Below are 17510 nucleotides of genomic sequence, written 5' to 3'. Positions count from 1 at the left end.
ACACACAAAGCTTTCCTTCTAACTACAATGAGCAGCATCACAAGACCTCCCTCACCCATCTGTGAAAACATCCTAAAGACATATTTTCTGCATACACAATTTATAGACTTACAGAGAGAAACCCAGAAAGGGTATATATATGAGTCACAGGCTTCTGCTAGAAATAAGGAACATAGCAAAGAAACTCCTGGATATAGGTAATGAAAGTAATATGTCCTACAATACAAGAAAAATTCATTATCAGCATTTCACTTTAAATCTATTAAAGTTACAGCGCTCTGTGTGTTTATAAAAACATAATTAGAGTAATAACAATTATAGTATAGTCATGCCAAAAACATAAATTACTAATGTAATTAAATGTATATGATCAGTTACATCATGATATTATCAAGGATGATAAACCAGGGGCACTTACTCATAAATCGAGGCACTGTTACTGTGGTAATCTTCTAATATTTGTGATCCCTGGCCTCCTTTCTTCTCAAATCCACTTTTTAATTAAGCTTCAGCTTCACAGGCTGTCTCACCCCCTTCCCCGCCTTGTTCCTTCAGCACATCCCAATCTCTCCCGCAGTGAGAGGGGAAGTGCTCCTGCACAGTGTAACAGCCTGTGCATCTGCAGGACAGAGGGGCTCCATTGACCACCCCCCAGAGCCATTCTGACTCATTAGCATAATTTAAAAGTTGATTTTAGAAGAATAACAAATATAAGATGATTACCAGTCACTGTGCCTGGAACAAGTGTCCCTGGTTTATACTGGTTGATTTTTGATGGTAGATGGTATTTCCTAAGGCTATCTGCACACAGAAAATCTGCATCTTTATACAGTAGCAGTATAGTGATTGGGAGATCCCACAAATGCAGGATTACTGCTGTGGATTTAAAATTAGCATTTTTGCTGCAATTTAAAGATTAACCTCTTTCCTCCCTGGAGTAGCAAAAATACAGCATAAAAACACAATAAACACCAGCTGATCTACGCTGGTCTCTGTTATTTGCAGAATAGCCATTCGACCATCCGGTCATTCGGCACTGTGTGGGACACGTGCATACAGACATCTATGGGCTCTACCAGGGGTGGACTGGCCAAATCAATCTGGGGCCGGTCCGGGGCTGGAGGGGGCGGTCGAAAAAACAAAACAAACCATGAACTCACCTTTCCTGGCGTTCCCCCGAAGCTCCGGTACTTCATCCGCTCCGTCCCGCGGTGATAGCTCCGTGTGTGCCGGCGTCTCACAGACTGACGTCGACAAGCGGCTGACGTGACAGTCTTTGAGCCGCCAGCGCTCACTTAGCTGTCACCGCAGGACGGAGTGGATGAAGTACCGGAGCTTCGGGGGAACGCCAGGAAAGGTGAGTTCATGTTTTTTTTGTTTTTTTTGGGCTGGCTGGCTGTATACAATGGGGGTGGGCTTGCTCTGTACATGGGGCTGGGATAGCTGTATACATGGGGATGGCTGTATACATGGGGGCTGGGATGGCTGTATACATGGGGGCTGGGATGGCTGTAATCATGGGGCTGGATGTATACTTGGGGCTGGCATGGCTGTATACAATGGGGGCTGGGCTGGCTGTATACAATAGGGGTAGGCTTGCTCTATACATGGGTCTGGGATGGCTGTATACTTGGACCTGGATGTATACATGGGGGCTGGGCTGGCGGTATACTACATGGGGGCTGGGCTGGCTGTATACTGCATGGGGGCTGGGCTGGCTGTATACTACTGAGGGCTGGCTGGCTGCATACTGTGGGGAGCGCAAGCTGGCTATTTGCTGGGGAGGGGCTGGCTACAAACTGAGGGGCTGGCTGGCCATATACTGTGAGGGGAGTGGGCTTTATGGCTATATACAGGGAGCAGACTGTATTCTGGGGGTCTGTTCGGCTATATACAGGGGGGTTGGCTATATGCTGGGGCGGCTTTCTGGGTATATATCTGGGGGGGCTGTTTGTCTATATACAGGGGGGCTGGCAATATACTGGGGGACTGGTTGGCTGTATACTGTGGGGGCTGGTTGGCTGTATACTGGGTGGGCTGGCTGTACACAGGAAGGGGGGCTGGCTGGCTATAAACAGGGGGGCTGGCTGTCTGGCAATATACAGGGCGACTGGTTGACTGTAGACTGGGAGGGGGGGTTGGCCATATACTGTGGGGGGAGAGGGCTTTCTGGCTATATACTGGGGTTGGCTGTATACTGGGGGGGGGTGGCTGTCAATATAAAATAGTTATATTCCTGTATATAGGGGGCAGTATTATAGTAGTTATATTCTTGTACATAGGGGACAGTATTATAGTAGTTATATTCTTGTACATAGGGGACAGTATTATAGTAGTTATATTCTTGTACATAGGGGACAGTATTATAGTAGTTATATTCTTGTACATAGGGGACAGTATTATAGTAGTTATAGTCCTGTACATAGTGGGCAGTATTATAGTAGTTATATTCTTGTACATAGGGGGCAGGATTATAGTAGTTATATTCTTGTAAATAGGGGGCAGTATTATAGTAGTTATATTCTTGTACATAGGGGGCAGTATTATAGTAGTTATATTCTTGTACATAGGGGACAGTATTATAGTAGTTATATTCTTGTACATAGGGGGCAGGATTATACTAATTATATTCTTGTACATAGGGGACAGTATTATAGTAGTTATATTCCTGTACATAGTGGGCAGTATTATAGTAGTTATATTCTTGTACATAGGGGGCAGGATTATAGTAGTTATATTCTTGTACATAGGGGGCATTATTATAGTAGTTATATTCTTGTACATAGGGGGCAGTATTATAGTAGTTATAGTCTTGTACATAGGGGGCAGTATTATAGGAGTTATATCCTTGTACATAGGGGGTAGTATTATAGTAGTTCTATTCTTGTACATAGGGGGCAGTATTATAGTAGTTCTATTCTTGTACATATGGGGGCAGTATTATAGTAGTTCTATTCTTGTACATAGGGGGCAGGATTATACTAATTATATTCTTGTACATAGGGGCAGGATTATACTAGTTATATTCTTGTACATAGGGGGCAGGATTATACTAGTTATATTCCTGTACATAGGGGGCAGTATTATAGTAGTTATATCTTTGTACATAAAATGCAGTATTATAATATATTTTACTTAGGGGCAGTATTATAGTAGTTACATTCTTGTTTATCGGAGAAGGTATTGTAGTAGTTATATTCTTGTACATAGGGGACAGTATTATAGTAGTTATATTCCTGTACATAGTGGGCAGTATTATAGTAGTTATATTCTTGTACATAGGGGGCAGGATTATAGTAGTTCTATTCTTGTACATAGGGGGCATTATTATAGTAGTTCTATTCTTGTACATAGGGGGCAGTATTATAGTAGTTCTATTCTTGTACATAAGGGGCAGGATTATACTAGTTATATTCTAGTACATAGGGGCAGGATTATACTAGTTATATTCTTGTACATAGGGGGCAGGATTATACTAGTTATATTCCTGTACATAGGGGGCAGTATTATAGTAGTTATATCCTTGTACATAAAATGCAGTATTATAATATATTTTACTTAGGGGCAGTATTATAGTAGTTATATTCTTGTACATAGGGGACAGTATTATAGTAGTTATATTCTTGTACATAGGGGACAGTATTATAGTAGTTATATTCCTGTACATAGTGGGCAGTATTATAGTAGTTATATTCTTGTACATAGGGGGCAGGATTATAGTAGTTATATTCTTGTACATAGGGGGCATTATTATAGTAGTTATATTCTTGTACATAGGGGGCAGTATTATAGTAGTTATAGTCTTTTACATAGGGGGCAGTATTATAGTAGTTATATTCTTGTACATAGAGGGCAGTATTATAGTAGTTCTATTCCTGTACATAGGGGGGAGTATTATAATAGTTATATTCTTGTACATAGGGGGCAGGAGTATACTAATTATATTCTTGTACATAGGGGACAGTATTATAGTAGTTATATTCTTGTACATAGTGGGCAGTATTATAGTAGTTATATTCTTGTACATAGGGGGCAGGATTATAGTAGTTATATTCTTGTACATAGGGGGCATTATTATAGTAGTTATATTCTTGTACATAGGGGGCAGTATTATAGTAGTTATAGTCTTTTACATAGGGGGCAGTATTATAGTAGTTATATTCCTGTACATAGGGGGCAGTATTATAGGAGTTATATCCTTGTACATAGGGGGTAGTATTATAGTAGTTCTATTCTTGTACATAGGGGGCAGTATTATAGTAGTTCTATTCTTGTACATAGGGGGCAGTATTATAGTAGTTCTATACTTGTACATAGGGGGCAGGATTATACTAATTATATTCTTGTACATAGGGGCAGGATTATACTAGTTATATTCTTGTACATAGGGGGCAGGATTATACTACTTATATTCCTGTACATAGGGGCCAGTATTATAGTAGTTATATCCTTGTACATAAAATGCAGTATTATAATATATTTTACTTAGGGGCAGTATTATAGTAGTTACATTCTTGTTTATCGGAGAAGGTATTGTAGTAGTTTTTGTGTGTATATAAGGCAGTATTAAGTTGTGTTCCTTTTAAAAAGAAGCATTATTTCTGTATAAGGGAGGCAGTATGAGTCTCTTTTGCTGCGCTGTACATGTTGATTTAGCACATCTATAAACAGTAAGTGTGGAGTTTAGTAACTCCACCCCCGGCACATGGTCACGCCTACTTGACCCCGCCCACAGAATGGGGTCACTTTCCCATTCCTTTTCCAGGGCCACTTTAAATTCCCAGTCCACCCCTGGGCTCTACTGTAATTCATTCTTTCATATAAGATTTTACATAAATTCTAATAAAAAGTGAATACTTTATTACAAAGATATTCTTTCCATGAACCATTGCTTCTAGAAGAAGACTGCAATAAAGCACCAAAAGAAGCTCCATACAGCACCACGTAAAGGGGAATTTATTAGCACTTCTATGCCAATTTCTGGCGTAGAAACACTGAGATAATCGCAATTTCTTGCGAACTGTAAGAAATTTCTATTATATTTAGGACTACAACACCACCAAGCCATATGGGTGTGGAGGGGTGTGGACATCGGTGGAGTGGGAGGGCCAGTCCTGTGCCTGCTTACTTTCTGAAAACCTGCAAATGTTCATTTGAAAGTTTTTCCGCAAAACTATGCCAGGTCGGAACTGGTGAAGGTTTCCCGAATGGTGGGGCCACCCTGTAGATACATCAGGAGGCTTATGCCTCTTGATGTATCAAGCCAATTGGAGGTGGGCATGGCCTGTATCATACACTGGCGCACGAGTGCTGGTGAATGATAAGTCTCCCCCAAAGTGTGTGTTTTAGACAATTTTTTGTCTTGCTCAACAAAAGGGGCATGGTCTCAGTAAAACAGGTGTGGCTGCACAGAAAATAGCCAACTCACCAGATAATTAAGTCTGTTTGCAAGAAAAATCAATATAATGGAGAAGCATACTAGACCAACTAAAGGGAAAGGAACAGTTGAAGTCTATCTTGGGCTACCCTATCTTGTACCCTGTGACTATTCTCTTATATCTTCGACTCTGTACTGCATTGCTTCGTCTGTTGTGACCTGGCTTTGGTGACATCCTTTATTTGTTGTGTTGTTTGCAATTTGTTACGTGTTTGTACTTTGGCGTAGTGGCCACTGGTTAAGGTGGACCTAATAAGTAGGCAGGGACAATTTGGGGGGCTCAGTTTTAAGGTTCACTGACCTTGTCTGTGTCCGGCCATCACACATAGCATCTCTATTAAGCAGTAAAAAACTTAAACACAACCAGAAGAGACAAGGATGCTGAATATGTTCTCCCATATTATTCTTTTTGTGTGATTAAGCCTTTTTGACTCTTGATTAGCTTTTATTTGAGGGCCTCAGTCATTTGATAAGTCAATACGCATAATTTGTCGAGAGGGTAGTATTTTAGTCAATAATTTCCCAACAAGATCTAACACAACATCAATGAGTTTTTGATCTGCGTTGTCATATTAAAGACTGTAATGACTTCGAGTCTCGATGAACAATGTATAAACAAGAGCTGCATTAAACTAATTGCATTGCTTTTGACATAAAATGTGCGTCGGAGGATCTATTAAATGAAAGGCAAGGTTCATAGACATAATGCTTACGTTGAGCTTGAGGATCAACTTCATAAGCTAGGCGTTTCTGAATGACAATGTAAAATACTATTAAATAATTAATTCTGGATACAAAAAAGTATTATTTAAGGGGCTTAGGTTAGGATTTTTCAAACCATCCATTATCAAGGCTTAAGGTAAAATATATAATGAGGATTGGGGTGCTCAAGATTAGGAGTACAACATTGAAAGTGTTCTTCTCCATGTATATAAATTTTTTACATAAAAACTATATGTCAGACTATATGCCAGATTAAGAGTGAGTTTAAGGTTATGAAAAGATTTCTTAACATTTGTGTGGGAAGAGCAGGTCATCAAGGTCAAGAAGTTGCTAAAAGCTCTAGCTGGACTTTGAATAAATAGTAAATTCTGGTGTAATTTTGCTACCTATGTCTTTACCAAATGAGAAATAATTATGATAAAGTACAAACCTGATAAGCTGTAGGGTCGAGTCTGTGGCTAGGTTATTTTTATGACATGCAGCTGACATTTACAGGGGCACTATGATATCGATATTGTGGAACGGATAAATGAGACACTATTTATATGGACGATTCCCATCAGGCTGTATCAAGGGTTGTAAAGCTAAGTATCCATAGTCATCCTGTCCTCACTGCAGCCAGCAAATTTCAATACCTGAGGACTTCATCAGATACATCAAGAAACCATAGCAGCGGCAGGGCTATCATATGCCAGTGTTATGATATTCCTCCCTATTTGATTTAGTAATGTATGTCACTCATCAGTTAGTTTGCTTGGCTACTTTGTTGGTGGGAGTTACTTTTATATTGGAGCACTTACTATCAGAAAGGGACTGATTGATCCCTAAGTAATTGCTGTAAGAACCCTGAGGAGATGTTAAGCTAAAACGGCGAAAAGTATTGGATCAAATATAACTGTTTTGAATTGTAATTATCAAATATATATGGTCACAACTTTTATGTTACATATTAGTAACATTGTGTATAAGTGTCTTATTTTATCTTGTGGAGTTTTCAATGCACCTGGTAAGAGGCCTCATTTTTCAAGTCCAAAACTATACAAAAAATGTGCTGAAAAACCTAACTTAGTTTAGCTTAAACTTAAGTCTGTTCTCACCTTTCCAATGCCCCCCTGCAGGTTCTCTTTTTGCTTCCGGTCCTCTGGCTCTGTCTTCAGATCCCTGCACGCTGCCGGCATCAACATTATAAAGTCAGCCACTTGCTGGCTGACCTCATAGTTTGTTTGTCAGCAGCACATGGCGACCTGAAAACAGAGTCGGGGGGACCAGAAGAAAGAAGAGAAGCTGCGAGGGACATTGGAAAGGTGAGTATTCAGTTAATTTTTTTATAGGCTGGGCATACTTGGGGCTGGCGCTACTGGATATATATACTGGGGCAAGAGCTGCTGGCTATATACTAGGGGGCAAGGGGCTGGCTAGACATATACTAAGGGGCATTGGCTGGCAGCACTACGGGGCATGGACTGGCTGGCTATATACTGGGGAGTATGGCCTGGCTGGCTATATACTGGGGGGTATGGGCTGGCTATATATTAGAGGGCAGGGGGTGGCTGGCTATATAATAGGGGGCAAGGGTCTGTCTGGTTATATACTGGGGGGAAAAGGACTGGCCTGCTATTTACTGGCTGGAGGCTGTGACCAATGCAGTTCCCAACCTAGGCTTATACTCTAGTATATATGGTATATATTTTTTATATTTTGGTAGTGGGTAGCTGCAATAAGGTATTCAATTGAAAGTTAACTTTAAGATGTTCCTATGTTTCAGAGATTTAACTCTCTCTGTGGAAACATCTCTACAATGTCTGACTCTGACTGGTTAAGATTCAGTTTCAGTCATCATTCTGTATGATGTTGGAGTATAGAGATTCCACATCCATAGCTTTCTATAGCATGCCCCGTGGTAGGAGACCTAGCTTTCAAAGTTTACAGATGATGTTGATGGTGTCTTAGACATAGCTTGGTGTTTCTTTCCACAAGGTGTTGAAGATTTCTCTCAGGCACAAATATTTTCACTTAAAATCACAACACCATAAATAAATGGTCTTCTTGGATTGCCTTTCTTGTGAATTTCATGTAAATAAAGAAAATCTAACTCTGTGGGGTACTCAAGTCAAGCTTCACATGCCGGCATTGCTTTGAAAAGAAGAGTTTGAAAAAGCAGCTACAGAGCCCCAGGCTGTTAATTATTCACGCCTATCACATGACATTACCTCTCCCTCCAGCATGGGAGAGGGTGGTTTCTATCACGCAGGTAAAGAAAATAATAAAAAGTTATTATCACCACTGGCCAATGTCTGTATATACAGAGGCTGGAGGCAATGTCACATCAATAGCCGCTTGCCTGCTAAAGCCTGCAACTCCTGCTGTACTAAATGCGTGGCGAGTGATACTGCATAAATACCACTGGTGATGAACTGCAACGCAGGTAAACGGGAGCGCCTGAAAGGGATTGAATCTGTTGTTTATTATTTTAATAAAATAAATAAAAATAATTCAATCTCAGAAATCCACTTTAAGAAAAGTGACAAAAAGATGCAGTTTGTAGTCTAGGATGACATTTTAACCCCCCTCCGTCACTGACAATGCACAAGCTCTCCTACTCTCTTCTGACAACACACACCTCTCCCTCACTTACGCCATCCAAGCATCCTCCCTACCACTAGAAACACAAAAGGGCTGATTTACTTACCCGGTCCATTCGCGATCCAGCGGCGCGTTCTCTGCGGTGGATTCGGGTCTTCCGGCGATAAGGTAGTTCCTCCGCCGTCCACCAGGTGTCGTTGCTGTGCTGAAGTTCCCAGAGGCCCGCTGGAATGCCCTAAAATTCACCAGCCTATACCTGGTGAAGGTAAGTGCAAGTTTCGCAACACATTTTTTAAAAAATGCGGCGGTTTTTCCGAATCCGTCGGGTTTTCGTTCGGCCACGCCCCCCGATTTCCCAATTTTTTAAAAGAAATGTTTACATACAGTAGATGTAGTTGTATCAGAAAATGCTATAACTTTTCTATATCATATATACAGTAGAAGGAACATGGATATACAGTACCTTTGCAATTATGTCTACTGTTTCACTATAACTGCGACACTTCTTTATGCCCGAGTTAGCCAAAAAGTCTTCTACTAATCGTATGCCAATGTTATATCCCCTGAAAATAGAATAATCTTCAATGAAAATAATGGATATTATTCAATAAATGGTTAATACAACTGTGAATAAGATGAAGCTTAACCAAAAAAGAACAAAATATGACAAAATAAATTATCTAAAGGCATGTAGGTTATAGGTATTATTTATTATTCATTATGAATAATAATAATGATTAGTAGTATGTTTAATAGTATTTGAGTAGGGTAGTTATTCGGGTCAACTCACATGGACATGTAGAGATATGAGTGTATACTAACCATTTGGTAACTATGATTGTTTTTGTTTTTTTATAAGCATAGTCTTTGTATTTGCTTGAACACTGGTCCTAGTATAATAAGCACATCCCCTGTGAATAATGCAATTTGGGTGACCATAGGCAACAGGCCTAGACAAAACCTGTATTTGGTGTATTTTAATTTTGTTTTTAAATGTTTACATTATTGTGGTGTCTCTTTTTGGCTTTAAATAAAAATATATACATTTTTTCTATATACTCTTTGGTGTGCATTATATTCATCTATGGTTAGTGTATTGTATTTTGGTTAGTGTTTGTAGAAATTAAGGGGAATTTTGCACCCAGACATTGTACCCACTACTTCAATATAAGAATTGCGACAATGTCAAGGCTTGAACATCGTTATTCAGACAAAAAAGCAATGATAAATCCCCCCAGTATGGTTAACATCCAAGATTTTACTTTGCCTCTGTGTTTTAGGTTTTAGAGTGGTGTGCTTAATCCAGTAACCTTCTTGTCCATAAGCCCAACAGAGTTATTTTCATATTTGTCTGCATCTGTGTCTGTGCCCTGCACCAATTTACAATTTTGTTTTCCAACTGTTACTCTTGGTTTACTGTAAGGGCTTGTTTAAAAAAATGCAAACTATACTAATGAAGTACTATGTAGATAATTTCACACCTCAGTTTTTTGTCAATTTTCTCATTGTTCCTAGTCTCCACTTTTGTTCATAGCTAAATAATATAACATTATATATAACATATGTTGTGTACACCAATTCAGTTATGTTTTTGTTTCTACCTTGGAAAAAGGATCGTTTTACAAAAAGGACGCGTGCCATGTGAACCTGTTCTGCTCCAACGCAGGTGATGAAGTGGATACTTTGATATCCCTGAAGATTAACAGTGTGTCCTCTTTTAGAACAAAAGTTGATACTTTAGTGTTTTTGCCTTTGTACTAAAGCTTTCATAGGATTTAAATTATGATTAAAGTGTTTGATCACTTTATGTCCATGCCCTCTTCTGTACTTTAGCAAAGTGGAATCCCTAATAAAAGAGAATCACACCTGACTATGTAATAGTCACAACATTTGCTTAATGGCTGAGGGTTCGGTCACACGTTGCAGTTAAAACTGCATCACAATCAGCTTTGAGGTGGTTTTAGGTGCAGTTTTTGTTAATTTAACAGGTGAAAGACATGAATTGCAAAGATTAATTTTAAAGGGGAAACCTTTTCAACAAATGTCTTTGACCTATTAAATGAACAAAACTGCACCTAAAACCAGCTCAAAGATGATTGTGATGCAGTTTAAATTGCAACTTGTGACGGCACTCTCAACTTTTCAAAAACCCACGGCCTCGGATTTTAATACAGACCCACTCTAAAAAATAGTTCTGTTAGTTAAAATAAAATCTTATCAATAATTTCAAATGTAAGTTTAGGAATCCTCTCTTGACACTGCAGGTAAATGCTCCCCTTCCCTTCTCACATCGGAACGGTCCTTCTCAGAACACATAACACATCTCCTGAGATGCTTTTATACTGTATATATTGCAGGCAATACTGAATTTTATTTTATAACCAAATACAAAATTCCTATAAAACACATACAAGTATAAATGTACTGCATTTAAATGGGTTGGCCACTTCTTTACATAAGTTGCCCATGTGCCTTTACTAACTTGTAGGTAATCCCTGAATCTTCATCAAGTGATTAGGGTCAGTGAGTAAGAGTTCTCCTTTTGGAGAGTTTGCCAATTAAGGCCGCCTTGGAGACCTATAGCCATTGATGCTCCACTGTGGGATTTTGGGAAATATGCAATCCAGTCTTCCTAGACTGGACATGGAAAACCAAGCTTCTTGTAAGGCAGCTCCCTTACCGTCAATGACTTTCATGAAACCTAATGACATGATGTGGTATTTAAGTCAAACTTGTATATCTATTACAGAAGGAACAGACACCCAACTGTAGACAGAACTGTTCTGATGTGGTTGCATCTCTTCAGTACAGTGAAGGAAATGGTTTTAGCTGAGTAAGAGGCTTTTGACTAGAGTCAGGGAATAAAAGTTCTGGATAGGGTGCGGTGACACGTACAGCAAGTGCTACATTCACAAACACAGAGCTAGAGTATGGGGGAAGGCCTCGACGTCTTTAGGGCTCCTCTCCCATTTTACATTAGGGATATTCTCAAGCTCCCTATAAATATTAAGGTATTTATTAGACTATGTCTTTGTGTAAGGCTGCATTCACACTGCCATATGGGGGACGTATATATGGTAGGCATATATACAGCCTATATATGCCCCCCATTAGATGTCAATGGGCACGCGGCACCCTACGGGAGCGGTACGGTGCCGCACAAGTGCTGCTCCGTTCTGTACCCAGTGAAAAGATAGGGCATGACCTATCTTTTCTCGGAATACAGCGCTGTGCCCCATGTTACTCTATGGAGAGCAGCGCTCACCCCCTCCTCCTCTCCCCAGTGCCTAAGTGGGCATGCAGCCTCACCTTTGGTTTCTCCAGACAAACCATAGATAAATATAGAAAACATTATTTTATCATATGTTATCATATCATAATGTTATATTTTAATTATCATACTCAACTGTTTGTTGCATAAAGTAAAATGTTTTTAAAATAGGTTGTAAACTAAATACTTACATGGCATCCAAGTATTTGTTAACTTCCTCATCGCTGTCATAATCTTTGCACAACTGCGCCACAAAAGCACCATAAGTAAGAACAAAGAGATCTCTGCTCTAAAACCAATAGAGAAAATGTTGTGATATTTGTAAAATGACCAGAGAAAAATACACAGCATGAAAAACTAGTGATGAACATGTTGGAAGGTACACATGCAAGATACTCTTTTGTAAATGGGGATTGGGTTAGAAGATATTAGTAGGTATTGTGTGCAATAGCATTTTGACAGCAATGTGACTCACTATGAAAACATGCTTCATTATATCTACATGCTACAGTCCAATTAGTAATTTGTTATACATGACCCCCGCTGCTTCCTTATTCTACCAAACATGTAATTCTATTCCAAGTAATACATAATTCATGTATCTGACCACAGGAGTTATCAATTGGCCACTTGTCATGACAGCTATAAAATATATCATCTTATACCGCTATAGAAAGCTTATCATAAATAACATAACACTCTGTAAAATAGAAAGTCTCAGTAGGAAAACAATCCTTATTAATATTAATATATAAAATACCACCTTATAAACTAGTCTGTTACTTAGGTTGAATTCATACCCATGGCAGATAAAGTGAACCATTTAAATTTTGCCACAAGTACTATTACTCTGCGCTGTATTATTGCGTACAGGATTCGGTTCTGATGGTTTATTCTTAAGTTGAATTTGTTTGTAATTTGGAACTGTATATTTAATAATTAAAACCCCAGCTAGATTTTTTTTGGTCTCTGTGACAACTGGATTTTAAAAATGTTGGATTGTCATAAGAACCAGGATTAACAATAAAGCTTCATTGCAGACAAATTTGATAACTGTTATAGATGTTTATTGTAGCCTAAGGCTAAAGAACAGTAAATTACCAAGATCCAACAAAGTTGGATGTTCTTAAGTAGGGGACCGCCTGTACTTTTCTTATCATCCTACACATTTAGACACTGCACACTCCTGCAGCTCTTATCCTGCACATATGGCACTACAAAGTACTGCTTCTCTTATCCTGCACATAGAGTATATGCACTGCCCAATACTACTACTGCCATCCTGCACATATATCAGTGCACAGTACCATTAGTTTCATCCTGTACATATGGGCAAACATACTCTATGACCACTGTAATGTACCACTTGGCCTGTATACATGAGCGTAGGGGCAACATTTATGCCTTTTATATATCTTTACATAACGGAAAACCGACTGAAAAGACCTTTCGTTCTTATCATGCAGGAAGCTTGGTTCTGGTACTATATCCAATCACTAAATATCAGATCATTTTTAAAAACCTAAGGCTGGTGAGGTGTCCATGATTTACCTGTAGTTCCCAAGCTATACAGCACAGTTTAGGAAGTGTATTAATAGGTAAAACTATTATTTCTATTTATTACCTCTACCCCCAGTTTGGATTGTATAGAGGACACATGTAAGTCACCAAAACTGCACTGTGTTTGGTAGGTAGTGCAGAATCGTGTATATAACTGTTGTGTGTTAAAGATATATCCCAGGAGAGAAAAAAGTATTATATGGCTTCATGGAAACCTATAAGGGAGCCTTTCACAGCTTCCTAAATACATTTATACCATAGTTTTTGTGCTTTTTGTTATAACTTTATTCTACCAAACTATCTAAATGCAAATGGATAAATAAAGTAAATAGCGGGCAGCACTCCATGGTTCAAAATTTCAAAATAAAAGGTGAACTTTACTAAAGTTCACCTTTTATTTTGAAATTTTGAACCATGGAGTGCTGCCCGCTATTTACTTTATTTATCTACAAGAGGATCAAGCCAGAACCTTTGGGGGCGCTGCACCCCTCCTTATTAGGAGTCCATAAGATTGTGCTGACTTGGATTTTACTTCTTCTAAATGCAAATGGAAAGACATATTTAAAATCCTAATTTAAAAAGCATAATTAGGAGGACATGAATAACAAATATAAGAATATTACCCATATTACATAGTGCCTGGATCTATGAGTCTGTATGTTTTAGCATGCTTGATGTTGATGGTAGATTTCCATTAAACTAAATCCGATGTTATGAAGGAGCTGTACTTACAATGTTATGTGCTGAAGCAGAGGATGAAATTGCTGGTAGATGCCAATCCTAAAACAATTAACAATAAAAATTATTTAGATAACTAATGGTTGGGTGCATAAACTAACAATTTAACAGATGTTTAAGGCAATGTGCAAAACTACATAGGTTCAGTAAGAATATTAAGTATTAGTATTAAGTATTAGTTGTAGATTAAGGCCTCGTGTACACAACAAGGATTTATGGGCGTGTCCTAGCGTTTTTTCTACAGCTAGCACACATCCCATTCATTTCTGTCTACTCGTACAGAAGGCCTTGGGTTCCATGGGCCAAAGCTTAAGCCAACTGGCCGGGCAGCAAAAGAAAGAGCAGGTCCGTGCAGGTTAATCCGCAAATGACAGACAGGCATTGGTTGCGGCCCACATCACATATATATATATATATATATATATATATATATATACATACCCACAGCTCTTTTTCTTCCAGCAAAATGACAGATGTCATAATGGAATAGCAGTCCCCATTATAATCAGTAGGTTACATCTGGATTTGTTAGTGTTTAAATTGGCAATTCAGTTATTCTGTAATTATAATGGCAAAGAAAAACGGAAACCTTGATGGAAATGTGAAGATAGGGAACCACCTATAGTTAATTTAGTTCCACAAAGATAACATCATGTCACTACTGAACACAGGGCACAGTTTCGACTGCTTCTTGCTGGGTGTTAGCCCATTTTTGATCGGATATTGATGTCCTGGGAAATCCATTTTAATCACATACAGAAGTTGAATGACAACCACACAATTTTTTTTATTTAAACTGATTAATAAAATAAGAGATAAAATAAGAGAATTGAAGGAACAAGTCATTTACTCTTCCCATGATTTAATATCATTTTTATATAATGTTTATTGCATTTAATCTCACAAAATCATGTCAATTTCTGTGGCGCAAGTACTGACTGGAATAATAAAATTATATATATATATACTGTATATTTAAAACTATTAAAATAAAAAAATTGTGAATGAATTTTCTCATCTCATGTGCACACTGGACAGATCACAAGACTGACATGTGTCTCGCATACGTTAACTGTCACAATGTAAGCTTTCAGATACTACATTCATCTCAGAGCATTGATAATTGGTTTATGTATGGAAGTCATGAAACATTATCTGAATCCGAACAGACAGTCAAAAATATGTTAGCTAAACAAGCGATTTCAATTTATGTTAAAGTTTTGGAATTTCAGTATATCATGTAAGTGATATACAAGCCCCAGTTGATGAGTAAGAAAGGAGATATACAATTACCTTATATACTCGAGTATAAGCCTAGTTTTTCAGCACAAAAAATGTGCTGAAAAGCCAAACTCGGCTTATACTCGAGTAAAAAATATATAGGTTTTACCAGGTTTTTGTGGTAAAATTAGGGGCCTCGGCTTATACTTGGGTCGGCTTATACTTGAGTATATACGGTATCAGTAATTGTGTTATAAAGTTGGAGTGACATCTAATTTTATCATATGGCATTGCAAATGTTACTTCCCTCTATATCTATTTTGAACTTTGGGATTTCCTGCATGTGCATTTCATTTAACTTTGTACTTCTATGCAGCAACCATTACTGTCCTTTGTTCAGATCAGCCAAAAAGGTGCATTTGACTTCTTTCTCCTTCACCTGTATGACCAGGATATCTGTCTGCTTTTTCATCAATGCCTTCTACAACCTACAACTTTTATTTTTCACTCACTGTAGCTGTATTTCATTTTGTTTGCTTTTTTGAGGGACAAATTGTATTTTTTAATAGCAGATTTGGATTTTACATAGCCTACTGATTAACCTTTTCAGTGCAGTAAATCTAAGAAAAAGCACTAATTTGATGGGGGGTTTTTTCTAACAAAAATGTGCTGCATTTATCCATACAACATACATAACATAATACATTTTCCTCTAGATCAATACAACCATACATAAATGTATAGTTTTTTTTTTAATGACATACATTTGCACAATGAAATCTTTCTTTGGGGAAAAAAATATTCTGAATCTTCACCTGCCATGTTGCATAACTTTTGAAACATTTTGTCAATATCATTTTTTTGTATAAAGATCTGTAACTTTCAATTATAGAACGTTGGGTTTTATAAATCTTTTACTTTCATTGAATTTTTTTGTGTGATGAATGACTTATGGATATGATGGATAAAATGGCAATTGAGACATTGCTGTTCCATTTTTCCATTGCTTTTTTTTTACATTTTTTTTTTCCAGACAGGAAAAATACTTTATTAACTAAAGTATACTAAATACTGGGATGATATGGGTGTGGAAGTAACAAAATGTTTATGATTTTTAATTTTAAAGGGGGAGAGTGTTATTAGTGTGTTGGGTTTCTTTTCCTACTTATTTTTTTACAGACTTTATTTTTATATTTATAGTGTATTATAATATCATTATAATGATAGACAGTACATACAGCCCTGGGATCCCTCAGAGGGTCTGTCACCAGGCACAACTACTGAATGGTATGCATTTGATTCCTACTAGAGCATTCACTTTATTTCCTTTTTTAAAGGAAATTTCCCACCAGAATGAAGGATTGTAAACCAGGCGCACTTAGCTACTGGTGCGCGCCCCCCCCCCCCCCCCTGGCTGTATCCACTCTTCTTTTAGCTTCTTATGCCTTTTATGACTTTTTTATGGCTTCTAAAATTATGCCTGAGGGCTCTGGGCTCAGTAAGTGGTAATTGAGCTCGGAGTTCCTCAAGATTATTTGCATAATTTTTATAACCTTTTTTTGGGGGTAAAAACAAGGGTGCTATGATAAAGGGCACTTACATTTTTTCTTGCTTCCCAACATGTGTCACCTATTTTTCATGGTGACATCGACTTGTTCATAATTTAATAAAAGAAATATTTTTTATCTATGGTGCTAGAAATCCTCTCTGGCTTTTTTGAGGGAGTTCCTGTGGCTGCAGCCCAGGCAGCATTAATTCCGTGCATCGGAGAAGCTCATTATTGGAGGTTAGCTGCAGTCCATGTGTGAAGCCTTGCTGGTGGCAAGTCTTTTGTATATGTTTGTAGATATCTTTTAAAGCCTTTTGTAAAAACAAGGGCATAAGAAGCTCAAAGAAGAAGGAATCCTGCCAGAGGGGGCACACGGTTTACAATCTTTGATCCCATTGGTAGATTTCCTTTAAATTCTCCTCTAATAA

The 17510-nt window shown here is 38.1% G+C and overlaps 1 protein-coding gene across 1 annotated transcript in view; it reads right to left on the bottom strand.

The window, feature by feature from the left end:
- TRAPPC3L (trafficking protein particle complex subunit 3L) overlaps positions 1–17510 on the bottom strand; it is a 51931-nt gene that overhangs the window by 16890 nt on the left and 17531 nt on the right. The window contains exons 2-4 of the mRNA XM_072141736.1: positions 14307–14354; positions 12206–12303; positions 9207–9306 (exon numbers count right to left, since the gene is read on the bottom strand). Coding sequence (XP_071997837.1) covers positions 9207–9306; positions 12206–12303; positions 14307–14354 — 246 coding nt within the window. The remainder of the gene's footprint in view (positions 1–9206; positions 9307–12205; positions 12304–14306; positions 14355–17510) is intronic.

This window comes from Engystomops pustulosus, chromosome 3 (assembly GCF_040894005.1).
Source record: "Engystomops pustulosus chromosome 3, aEngPut4.maternal, whole genome shotgun sequence".
Lineage (NCBI taxonomy): Eukaryota > Metazoa > Chordata > Amphibia > Anura > Leptodactylidae > Engystomops > Engystomops pustulosus.
Note: the sequence above shows the minus strand (reverse complement) of the source record. Positions and strands in the feature narration are given on the sequence as shown.